An 11,073-nucleotide genomic window follows, 5' to 3' on the forward strand; every position below is an offset into this window, starting at 1 on the left:
TTTTTCGTTGACCACCCTACTAATTCACTTCGTTCCAAGTGGCAGCCCGAATTTTCTTAGTTCTGCATTCCGCCTTCATTATCACATCATTCATTGTCTCCATGTTCTGACTCGCACGTTTTCCTGTGTGTATGTGTGCTTTTTTTGCTTTTGCGTGTAAAATTTGGAGTCCAAATAAGAATTGCGTAGGCAAATTGAATATTTCTTGAAAAATATAGAAAATATTTTATTGAAATCAGTGGGAAAAGCTATAAAGTGAAAATATTTATAAAAATTACCGAAATTTGAGCACGCAGAAACGAAAATGAGCGATGAGGAAAGGGATATTGACATTGAAAGTGATGTAAGGAAGCATCGGCATCAAAAATAAAACTAGCAACAACTATTGCGGAGCAAAACAAACAATTTAATTCTATTATTTAGTGCAATAACTAATTTGTTTATTTTCTTAATCATAGGACGATAATGATTCAGACAATGGTGCGCAATCTTCAAGGCATGCAAGCACACAAAATTTCACGCAGGTGAGTGTCTGTCGCTATGTAACACTTTGTGTTGGCGTGCGCGTGCTGTTGAATGTATATGATAAGGGTGGGCAACGGCAGCAGAGAGTGAGTGGTGTTTTTGCGGTTTATCGACCTACTCGCATCCCACCAGTGGGACTTGATTTTGCAATGTATAGAGGATAGATAAAAAAAAAATCACGAGAAGTAACTACATGTATGAGCATTTGTATATTTTCAGGCCGAAAAGCGTGCACATCACAATGCTTTGGAGCGTAAAAGACGTGATCATATAAAGGAAAGTTTTACCAGTCTACGCGAAGCTGTGCCAACACTTAAGGGTGAAAAGGTATGTATCAATTGCAGTAATTTGCCAGTAATAATGGGCAATTAGAAAATTTTCGGTGCAATTTTCCACAGGCTAGCCGTGCACAAATACTGAAGAAGACAACGGAATGCATACAAGTAATGAGACGAAAAATACAAGCTAATCAAAAGGATGTGGAGGATATAAAAAAGCAAAATGCAATATTGGAAGCCCAAAGTAAGAAAGAAATATATATTGAAACATATTAGATTACATCAGATTATAAGCTTCTCAGAGATCACCCATGATTCAATAATAAATTCATGATTGTTGAATCATGGAGATCACCTACCAAAAAGTAAATGTTTGGCTTTCAGTTCGCATGCTTGAAGAGGCGAAGAAAGGCTATGTGATAGATCCCAACGAATATCAGCAACTGAATCAGGAGTATCAAGCCACGGCAGCTGATAGCTCTGATGGTGATGACCAAGATTTCAGTCGACGCAGCAAAAAGATGAAAACTTCCTATCAAGCATAGAACTTGACAGACTCTCAGTTCACGCGTGCACTACGACCGTGAAATATATAGCGCAAATGGCGTCCAAAAAAAATATTTTGTAGGTGGCCCACCCTTTTTTATATTTACAAAAACAAAACTATCCTCACTTATGAGAGACGAATCAATTAAGCTAAGTACTCGTACAGTGTAATGATGATTGAATGGAACTTCTTTTACAATATGTATAACTAGTTTGTAGGCTATCTTCTTTTAGATTTTATTTACAATTAAAAAAATCACAAATATATATTTTTTATGTTTACAAAAATAGTTTATTCTATTTATATGACGATCTCTTTTGGGCAGCTCACTTTAAGTGGTCGCATTCATGACTTTTACTTTTGTTTTCAAGCTCCAATATACTTGACTAAAATTCTCAACTTTGCCTCCATAAACAGCGCTATATTCACTTGATTTTTATAACAACATACAGTATCAAAAATACAAATAATATAAAGAGAAACATGTAGCACATATGACGGCCGCCACTATGCTTCCCCAATCGTACCACTCGCGCCATTGTGTTGCCCAAAAAGCCACCCGTTCGATCCATATCATCATCAATACCACGCAATAATTTGTCCTGGTAGCGCACTTCGTTTCCAATATCAATGGTGAGTGATTTGAGTGCGCCGATCTTGTGTTTTAGTTCTTCTGCCGCGCGTTCATTCTCTTCCTCTAGCGCATCGGGTGCCAGCGCACTGTGCCCTGACGTTTGGTTAAGTGGCTGGTAGGGATAGTTGTTACGTCGCATGCTGTTGCTGGAATGCGCCAGATTTAAGCTGGGGAATGGTGTGGAAATGTCAAGTTTTTTGAAATGGCAAGGGGTGGTTTGCTGTTGTAATAGTTTCCTGTTGACACGTCAGTTAAGTGGGCAGTGGGTTCAACTTGCGAAGTTGACCTGCCTTTGTTTTTATAGTATTTAACCTGGTTTTTCTTTGCCTATTTCTATTCGCTGTATTTAGTTGTCTCACGCTTACTTTGCGTTGGAATACACATTCATTGTGTTTTATTTTGTTAATTATTTGCAATATCTTCCGCTAATTTACCAATTTTTAGCATATAATTGATGTTCTCTGTTTTCTCTGGATCATGAGTTCACAATAGATTTAGTAGCAGATTTTAGCTTTGTTTCTTAACAAAAACTTATCACAAATTATTAGACTGCGTTTATACATGGAAACTTTTGTCGACGCGATTTTTCACAATCCCTTTGATGTTGCTCATTTCATTTACACACGACGATTTTTGTGTATGCAATTGTTGTTGTCAGCTGTGAACTGCTAACTCAATTTACACAGTCGAACGAGAGCACAAAGCGTGCCGCCCGAGCACGAGCAAATTGGTGCCCCTCTCCTTTCCTCGTCACGCTCTCTCCTACAAACTTCGAGTTGCGGCAAAAAAAATCGCCGTGTGTAAATGAGCACTTACTAAATTCTGCTGGAAAGCGTTTCTTAACCCAAAAAAATAGCAGAAACTAGCATCTTTCTTCTTCTTACGCTCTTCTTTTTTGGCTCTCCTGCTAATATGCGCGTTCCTTATCTCCCAGAAATAGTCAGAAAAAGTCCGAAGTAGTCAGATTTAGTCCAAAAAGCGTTCCTTAACTCGGAAATGACAGCAAAAATGAGAGAGCAACAGTCGGTGAGAGTGACTCTCATCAGTCCGAAGTAGTCAGATTTAGTCAGAAGAATTTTTTCTGGCAAAATCCTGAAAAGTGTCAAACTCAACTGAATTTAAATTAACGGAAATTAAAGAATACGCTAAAAGTGAGAATAATCTAAAAAGTAAAAGAAATGAATTGAAATTGGAAGGAGGCAAAAAATAATTGATATAGCAAGTGTTTATTGTGCTTGTGCTTGTGTGAATGTGTTTTGTACATACATTTCTGTTCTTATTTGACGTTAGTTTTGTTGTTGCCATTCTTTGGACTAAAAATTTGGTTTTTTGCGTTCCTTTACTTTTCCTGTTACTCTCTTTTAGTGAGCGCATTTTGCTTACGCTCTGGCATTTTGACACTTTTCAGATTTTAGTCCAAAAAGATAAGGAATGAACCTAATTTCTGCTAGTAAAATTTTTACTTAAAAGTGTGTGGAACTGCAGAGAAAATTTTCAATTTGACACAAGAAGCCAAGGCTAATTTATACAACGGTATTAATAAAAAAAAAACAATGACAAATTATACACACATTGACAATCAGTACAGAACAAAATTACAACAAACATCATTTTGACAAAAAGTACAAATTCGCATTGAAATCAGCGGATCCGATAACACCACCTTGTATAGATTCGCCTTGGAAGAAGCCGTTAACTTAAAAGTATTAAATCTGTAATATAAAAAAAAACCTTTGTAGCTTGTGAAAGTATAGGCAAGCGAGATTTTCCAGCACATGAAGACGGCCTGCAATAAACCCATTTTAATTAAAGAAATCACATATCGTTTGCCAACACTTGAAAGAAAAAAACCATTCACAATGAAGTAAACAAATAACTGCACTGACAGGTGTCATGCGCGAAAGCTGTTGTTGTTTTGCATTTGATAGGATTCGTTGTTTTTTCAGTATTCGTTTTTAGATAATCATGAATTTGGGTTTTTAAATTTTGGCTGCAAAAAATGCTAAAAATCAATATTAAATTGAAATAGTGTATAATAAAAATAAAAATTTTCTGATTGCTGTAATAGTCGAGTGTAAAAGGCGTAGATAACAGCTCAAAGCTTTTAAATAATATATTAATACGCAAACAAAATCACGTTCATACAAACCTATCTAGCTGGTGGAGTGAAACGCAAATTGGTATCGCTTTGGTGCGAGGACGGTGACCAAAATCATAACAAAGTCAAGGTAAGCAATAACTTAAAAAATTTATAATATTGTTATATACATACATACATACATACATATATGAATAGTAATATGCATTTGATTTGAATAATCAATACGTAGTGCCTAAAGCCACTGGTGCTATAAAAAATTTTAAGAATACGCATAACTTATTTGTTGTTTTAATGTCAAGCTTTTTAACTAATAATAACAAGCTTTCGTATTTATATCTACAAGAGTAACTAAATATTTGCTTCGCATATTACTTATTCGATTGTGTATTACCTTGATTAACCGCTAATTTGTCAAATCTATTTTTAGCCTATTAATTCGAATTCACGCAATTGTTTTTCAACCCTGACTTCTATTATCTGCAAATAATGCTCGTCATTCTTTTGATAAGTTTAATAAAAAATTACGCTAAAAGCTACAATTATAATTTGGCTTATCAAAGTCATAAAAAAAATAAACAACGTTCTTACATACATATGTTTGTTTGTACATATGTATATAAACAACATAGTTGCTAAACAATCACCTTATCAGTGAAAACGTTATATGTCAGCCTTGCCTACTGTATGTGGTAGTCCACCCCACTTGATGGCTGTTGCTGTGGCCCTACGTTTTTGTTGTTGTAGAGGCTACTACAACCTCACCCAGATCGGTTAATATCTCAGTCGTTGCCGTCAAGTTCCACTAACGGCAGCCCTAAGAAGCGTGCAGCCTCAATAGGGTCGGTTTTGTTGTCGTTGTCGATGGCTTTGCTTAATTTTAAATTTGATAAGTTGAAGCACATCCATGTCGTATTGACTTTCTTAGTCGATTTTACTTGGCATTTTGCCTTTGTGGCAATTTGCCAATGCCCCATCTTGCACTTTTTCTTTTCATTGTCCTGCTGAACGTGGCGGTAATACATAGCTTAGTTATTTTAGTATTTAATATTAAACGCTTTTTTAAACTAACGCAATCGCGTTTCTATGTCACGCTGCTATTTGTTAACTCAGATATATACATATAATTTACATACAACTGCACTAGTTTTATGCGCTTATTAATATACATACATACATACAGACATACTCTACGGTGTTAAAAGTGATTCATTTTTTTTTGCGTTTCATACAAACGCTCATTTAGCATTAAATAAAGTGATAAACTATGTAGTTAATGGCTTATGACTTTGTTTAATTTTCTCTCCACAATTGTTTTACAACATCTTCGTTGTGTTTTGTAATTGTAGTGTGATTTGTACTTTAATATTAAAACATGTCGACTTTGGAGGCTGGTGACGCCCCAGCGCTGGGGTTGATTGGCAAGTTAGCGCATACATTTGGTGCCACGGAAGCTGCGTTGCGTTTACTGTTATCAATTTTTACAGGTAATGTTCTTGTACACAAAAATATTAACTTAATAAAATAAAAAACTTCCTATATTCTACTATTTTCCAGGCTATGGAATTGCTTACGTATACCGGAAGGTGCTCATTCACCAACCCAACAAACTGTTGCATCACTTATATTTTTTGGTGTGGGGCTTGCTGCTGTGCCTGTTTAATTTCGGACGTGATACCTCTCATTCTCTAATTGCTATAGCCACCACGTATGTGCTGGCACGGTTTTTCCGTTCATCACCGCGCGAGCTTATTATTATCAATTTCGTCTTTCACATGTCTTATCTGCTCGTGGGCTATTACTTCACCGAAAGCAATGAATATGATATTCTTTGGACAATGCCACATTGCGTGTTGGTACTACGTTTGATCGGCTTCAGTTTTGACATTACTGATGGGCTGAAAAAGCGTGAACAGCTTTCGAAAGAGCAGCAGGAAAATGCTATTGCCTCAATACCCTCGGTGATTGAGCTATTTGCGTTCGCTTATTTTCCTTGTGCGTTTCTAATTGGTCCACAATTTGCATATCGCCGTTATCAGCGTTTCATTGAGGGCGAATTTAGGCAATTTGAAGGTGGCAACGAGGCTGGCCTCAAGCGAATGTCAGTTGGACTTGCGTACTTAATTGTTAGGCAGGTGGGTGCGTCATATTTCCCCGATTCCTACTTCATTTCGGATGAGTATGCGAAAGTGCCATTCTTTTGGCGTTTAGTCTATTTGGGTGTGTGGGCAAAATTGTCATTGTGCAAGTATGTGGCTTGCTGGCTGCTGACAGAGGGTGCGCTCATGATTTTGGGTGAGTAACGTTACTTTAAAAAGATTTCCCATTACAGTAATACATTTTATTGCGTTTAGGCATCTCGTATAAGGGCAAGAAGGAGAATGGCGAAAACGATTGGTCCGGCTGCTCGAACGTAAACCTCTTCATATTAGAAACTGGCTATTCTATGCAGCATTATGTGCACTCATTTAACGTGAACACAAATCAATGGGTTGGACAATATGTTTATAAGCGTTTGAAGTTTCTAAACAACCGCACGATCAGCTATGCTGCTGCTTTGGGTTTCTTGGCCGTATGGCACGGTTTCCACAGCGGCTATTACATGGCATTCCTCAATGAGTACATGACTGTGACAGTGGAGAAGCAAGTGAGTATAAGAGCATTTTAATACATGCGTATTTCATATGTTGATTGATTTTCTATATTCATTGTTGCAGTTTGCCAGCGTTTGGGCTAAGAGCAAAATCGATGTGTATGCTGACATCGTTAGTCCGCCATTTGTCTATCCCGCTCTGAAATACTGTGTCCAAAAATTGTACGATCTCTTCTATATCGGCTGGTGTATGACACCATTTATTCTGCTCAGTTATCCGCGTTGGATCAAGGCATATGGATCAGTCAATTATTTTGTTTTCGTGGCTGTTATAGGTTGGACGATTTTCTATCAAGCATTTAAATATTTTGAGCGAACAGCTAAGAGACGTGAACAGGATAATACTTTTGGCCGTGCAACAACACTCTCGCCCACAGTGGCGGAGACAAATGATGCCAAGAGAGATTAGTAAATGTACTTATGAATAGGTGAGGCATTGAAATTGTGCTGTAATTGTTACTGCAAGCATATTATTTACAGGGATATCACAGAATCCATCGCATTCCGATTTTTCGTGAAATCTACGAAAATGCCATCATGCCGTAGCAATTCGGATCCGACATCGCATCTCGTAGATTTTACGAAATATCTAACTACGATGGATTTTGTGATAGCCCACATAAATTCTGTAAAGATAAAAGGCTGTTGACAAAAGTGAAATTCGAAAAAGTGAGACACACATATTTTTATAAGCTTCTAAATATTATACTGTGCTCAATATTAATTTTGTTTTTTTTATATAAGCGCATTGGCTGCCTACCTTGGTTCTGTTAACTTAAGTATTAAAAAATCAGCTGGTTTAATTTCCAGTAAGTGGTTTTCACCAAAATGCAAGAAGCTTTTTACTAGCAATATTTTAAACTTGAGGAAATTTTTTCCGATATAATTGTCAGAAAAGCTGTATAATTTTAAAGAATAGTATTTTTTTGTATTTGACAGTGGCACATCCTTCTAGTCAGTAAAAGTCTATTATAACACATTGAATTATTTTATATTATACAAATCTCAGGCACGCCTAATAGTTTATACATAAATATATTTTTTAGCTGACGAAAATAGACGTTTTCTTGCATAAGTTAAATACTTAATTTTCTGAATAAAAAAACCATGTATTCGAATAATAATTATTAAAAGTTTCAATGCAACCAAACTCTTTAATTAAGCAATTAGTGTAGTTGTTGAACGTCAGTGGAGAAGCATAGTAAAATATACAATATTTACAATCGTTGACTTCAATTAACCAACTAAGAAATATATCTGAACTGTTTATTACTTTCCGATCACATAATACTCGTACTTACATACAAACATATGAAATGTATGAATGCACCAAACTGTGAACTGTTTTTTAAGATAAAAATGGGATTAACATTGGATCAATTTGTAAAATAAATAAGTCAATTTTCTTCTAATACACCAAAAAATTGTATTACTTACTTATTTGACTTGGGGAAATTGATAGGCGTGAAATTTCACTGTTGTTATGTGCCTTCATAACAGTCATAGCCCCTAACCAAACCATCTATTGAAAGCCTTTCTAGACTACATATTTTTATTATCATAAAACAATGCAGTGCTTTTTTTAAATTTAACTCAAAGTTGAAGTGTGCTCGAATGTATGCAAGTAGACTTCATTAAAATTCCCATCTTTCTCTCACTATAATTTAGTGTTCCATTGGTTGATCATCACCACCAACAGCGTCTTCTCGTTTTGTCACAACTTCACACTCGTTAGTATCCTGTATCTCATTAAACATATATTCATCTTGATACTCCTTCAATATTTGACTCGAGCGATTCTCATCCAAGAACAATGAGTAAACTTTCTTCACGTCCTCAGTGGTTACCTCTGTGGCTTTGCGTCGTCGGCACACTAAATTCGCTGTGGTAATCAATTGTATCGCATAACGTAGACTAGTGTCAGTGGCAATGCGCGTTAAAATGGTCAACGCATCCGGATGCATGAGACAATCTTCTTCTTCGCAACGAATTTTTAATATTTCTTTAACTTCCTTCTCCGAATAGGGTACTGTACGTATGATAATCATACGATCTAATAAATCGATCGGTATGCCATGTGGGCTGCGATAGTTGGTGCCGCGTATGCGCGTGATACCGCGATTGGTGGCCATCACAACTACGGGTGCCATGTCGGATTCGAGCGCACGATTGAGATAGGAGAAGCACTCGATATCCAGCATGTGTACTTCATCGATGAAGAGTACACCTGGATTTATTTCAGCTTTGCCCTCTTCCCGCCACTCGAGCACTTTATTGTTTATTTGATCGCGTATTTCTTGCTTGATTTCTCCTGTGTCACCTGAGAATAGTGCGAGGAAGCCATGTGTACGACTGTTGATGACATCGATCTCATGTAGAGTCACGGTATGCACGACTTCCTTGCGCTTCTGTAGTTCACCTTCAGGGCACTGTACGAAGCGCGTTTGTGCCCCGGTGGCATCATAATCGCGTGCTCGTGTAAAACTACGACCCAATTTGGTTACCTTGCCCGAAGCTTTATCGATTGTTATAACATCGCCTGCTTGAATTTTCTCCTTCATAAAACATTCGATAATCTTATTGCCCAAATCGTAGTTTGTCTCCATTTCTGTGGTTTTCAAAGTAACCTATAATAGGAAAAATGTAAACCAACCAAACGAACATCATAGCAAACACAAACATACCTTTCCAATCTTTTGACCCGTGCCAGTTGCTGGCCGATCAATTTGGATTTCAACTACCTCACCCTCAATAATCTCAGTCTCCTCTTTAATGCGCACACCAATGCTCTTGCGCAGCGCCTGCGAGAGTGCTTCTGTTTTGCTCATCTCCAGCGAGTATATTTCCGAACCAGACATGCTGGTGAATGGTGTCTCTGTTCCGAGCGCTTGTGCCATACCTACTGCAATTGCTGTCTTACCAGTACTTGGCTCACCAGCGAGCAATATGCAACGTCCAGCGATTTTACCTTCACGCACCATTTGCACTACAACACCGGCAGCGCGGCGAGCATCCTTCTGACCCACCATGCCTTGTGATACAGCACGCGCTTCCAGCACATCGTCCAGACCCAGACCGCGTATATGCGAGTGCGCGCCAATGCGTTCAATACGTGTTATATCACGCACTTCAATCTTATCGCCATCTGCCATTTTTCACAAATATTTTTCCAGCGAGCGATTTATTTTAAAATTGTGCCAGAAAATTTCTACAAATCGGAATTGTTTTTTCGTTGCTAAGAAATTCTACCGGCCGCCTGCAATTTCATTTGTTTAACGTGTTTTTCTTCTGTTTAGTTGACATTCGTAACGAATGGTTGCATTTTGCGCAAGGCGCATCAATTATAGGTGATAGCGATAGAAGCTATGCTTCTTCTTATGAGCACGCTTGTGTCAAATTATCGTCTGTTTTGCTATATTTACATATCCGCGTACACATACACATATACGTATATATATACCCTGCAAACAAATGCTCCCGAAATCTTTAAGAGTGTCGGAAATTTGTTACGATTCTTTTAGAAATCTGTAAAGAAAAACATATGAGGCGGTTGACAAGAACTAGTAAAGAAATTTCTTTTTTTTTTTTTTTTAATTAGCAATGTCGTCAGACATTAAAACGTTGGCCAGGTATCTTATTAACCTCAGGGGCCAGGTTGTCCAACAAACTTTAGCAAGTTCTAATTCGTCATTGTCGTAAGCGTATATCCACACAGGCAGGTCCAGCGAAGGGAAGATCCCACGAAGACCAAGAGTGGTGGCTTACAACTTGAAACAGAAAAACTAAGACGCAAAGAATTACACAGTGACAAAATTAGAAGTCAAAACGTAAGATAATCAACTAACTCTAAGTAACTTAAACTGACCTCACAAAGCAATTTAGGCACTTCAGAAATTTGGGATTACACCCAAAAAAAAATTTGTAATCTACTTCTTTTTTTTTTAAAAAAGAATACATTGACTCCATTCTTAATTAATATTATTCTTATAATTTAAATTATTTATATATTTTTTATTTTTTTTTTTTTTTAATAATTTGTACTCGAATTGTACTTTAGTAAGCACTACAAGGGTGCGAATCACAGCCATACAAATGCAATACAATCATTTAATGAACAGTCTTTTGCAATAAAAATCACCAATACGAATTTCAATTACTCGAAATTTTATCTTTTTTTGTTTTCTTTTTTTTTTTCCAAACTCTACTCTTCTAATATACATAACTATATGTACACATATATTACTATACTTATTATTATTAATGTATATTTCAATCTCATTAACCCTAAAGGACTTTGTCCAGCTTTACCTTGTGTAGAAAGTGTATTAGCTCACTAAA

General features: G+C 36.8%; 4 protein-coding genes across 4 annotated transcripts; 2 read left to right on the top strand and 2 right to left on the bottom strand.

Moving 5' to 3' along the window:
- Nucleotides 1–72: 72 nt before the first annotated feature.
- Nucleotides 73–1,384, top strand: LOC118738929 (protein max; the record flags this gene model as incomplete). The annotated part of the gene is given in 5 exon segments (XM_036469982.1): nucleotides 73–343; nucleotides 459–524; nucleotides 745–852; nucleotides 924–1,047; nucleotides 1,188–1,384. Coding segments are annotated over 5 exon segments (498 nt in total). The 3' UTR covers nucleotides 1,349–1,384.
- A 232-nt stretch (nucleotides 1,385–1,616) lies between these two features.
- Nucleotides 1,617–2,466, bottom strand: LOC118738930 (BET1 homolog). Its single transcript, XM_036469983.1, has one exon. It carries the CDS (start codon nucleotides 2,121–2,123, stop codon nucleotides 1,776–1,778), a length of 348 nt encoding a protein of 115 aa, XP_036325876.1. The 5' UTR covers nucleotides 2,124–2,466; the 3' UTR covers nucleotides 1,617–1,775.
- Nucleotides 2,467–3,909: 1,443 nt separating this feature from the next.
- On the top strand, nucleotides 3,910–8,167 carry LOC118738931 (lysophospholipid acyltransferase 5). Its single transcript, XM_036469984.1, has 5 exons — nucleotides 3,910–4,212; nucleotides 5,432–5,569; nucleotides 5,640–6,377; nucleotides 6,437–6,729; nucleotides 6,800–8,167. Exons 2-5 carry the CDS (start codon nucleotides 5,458–5,460, stop codon nucleotides 7,142–7,144), a joined length of 1,488 nt encoding a protein of 495 aa, XP_036325877.1. The 5' UTR covers nucleotides 3,910–4,212; nucleotides 5,432–5,457; the 3' UTR covers nucleotides 7,145–8,167.
- A 145-nt stretch (nucleotides 8,168–8,312) lies between these two features.
- On the bottom strand, nucleotides 8,313–10,021 carry LOC118738932 (ruvB-like helicase 2). The gene is made up of 2 exons (XM_036469985.1): nucleotides 9,420–10,021; nucleotides 8,313–9,362 (listed from the first exon to the last, which is right to left on the bottom strand). Exons 1-2 carry the CDS (start codon nucleotides 9,885–9,887, stop codon nucleotides 8,400–8,402), a joined length of 1,431 nt encoding a protein of 476 aa, XP_036325878.1. The 5' UTR covers nucleotides 9,888–10,021; the 3' UTR covers nucleotides 8,313–8,399.
- Between the last annotated feature and the right edge of the window lie 1,052 nt (nucleotides 10,022–11,073).

Source organism: Rhagoletis pomonella, unplaced genomic scaffold, assembly GCF_013731165.1.
Source record: "Rhagoletis pomonella isolate Grant_MI unplaced genomic scaffold, Rhpom_1.0 Rhpom_scaffold_00005, whole genome shotgun sequence".
NCBI lineage: Eukaryota > Metazoa > Arthropoda > Insecta > Diptera > Tephritidae > Rhagoletis > Rhagoletis pomonella.

Bases quoted from the DNA above. Each gene is read 5' to 3' on its own strand.
- LOC118738930 (XM_036469983.1), bottom strand. From the start codon at position 2,123: ATGCGACGTAACAACTATCCCTACCAGCCACTTAACCAAACGTCAGGG.
- LOC118738931 (XM_036469984.1), top strand. From the start codon at position 5,458: ATGTCGACTTTGGAGGCTGGTGACGCCCCAGCGCTGGGGTTGATTGGC. The intron at 5,570-5,639 runs GTAATGTTCTTG...ACTATTTTCCAG, and splicing joins ACTGTTATCAATTTTTACAG to GCTATGGAATTGCTTACGTA. The intron at 6,730-6,799 runs GTGAGTATAAGA...TCATTGTTGCAG, and splicing joins CTGTGACAGTGGAGAAGCAA to TTTGCCAGCGTTTGGGCTAA.
- LOC118738932 (XM_036469985.1), bottom strand. From the start codon at position 9,887: ATGGCAGATGGCGATAAGATTGAAGTGCGTGATATAACACGTATTGAA. The intron at 9,363-9,419 runs GTATGTTTGTGT...TTCCTATTATAG, and splicing joins CGGGTCAAAAGATTGGAAAG to GTTACTTTGAAAACCACAGA.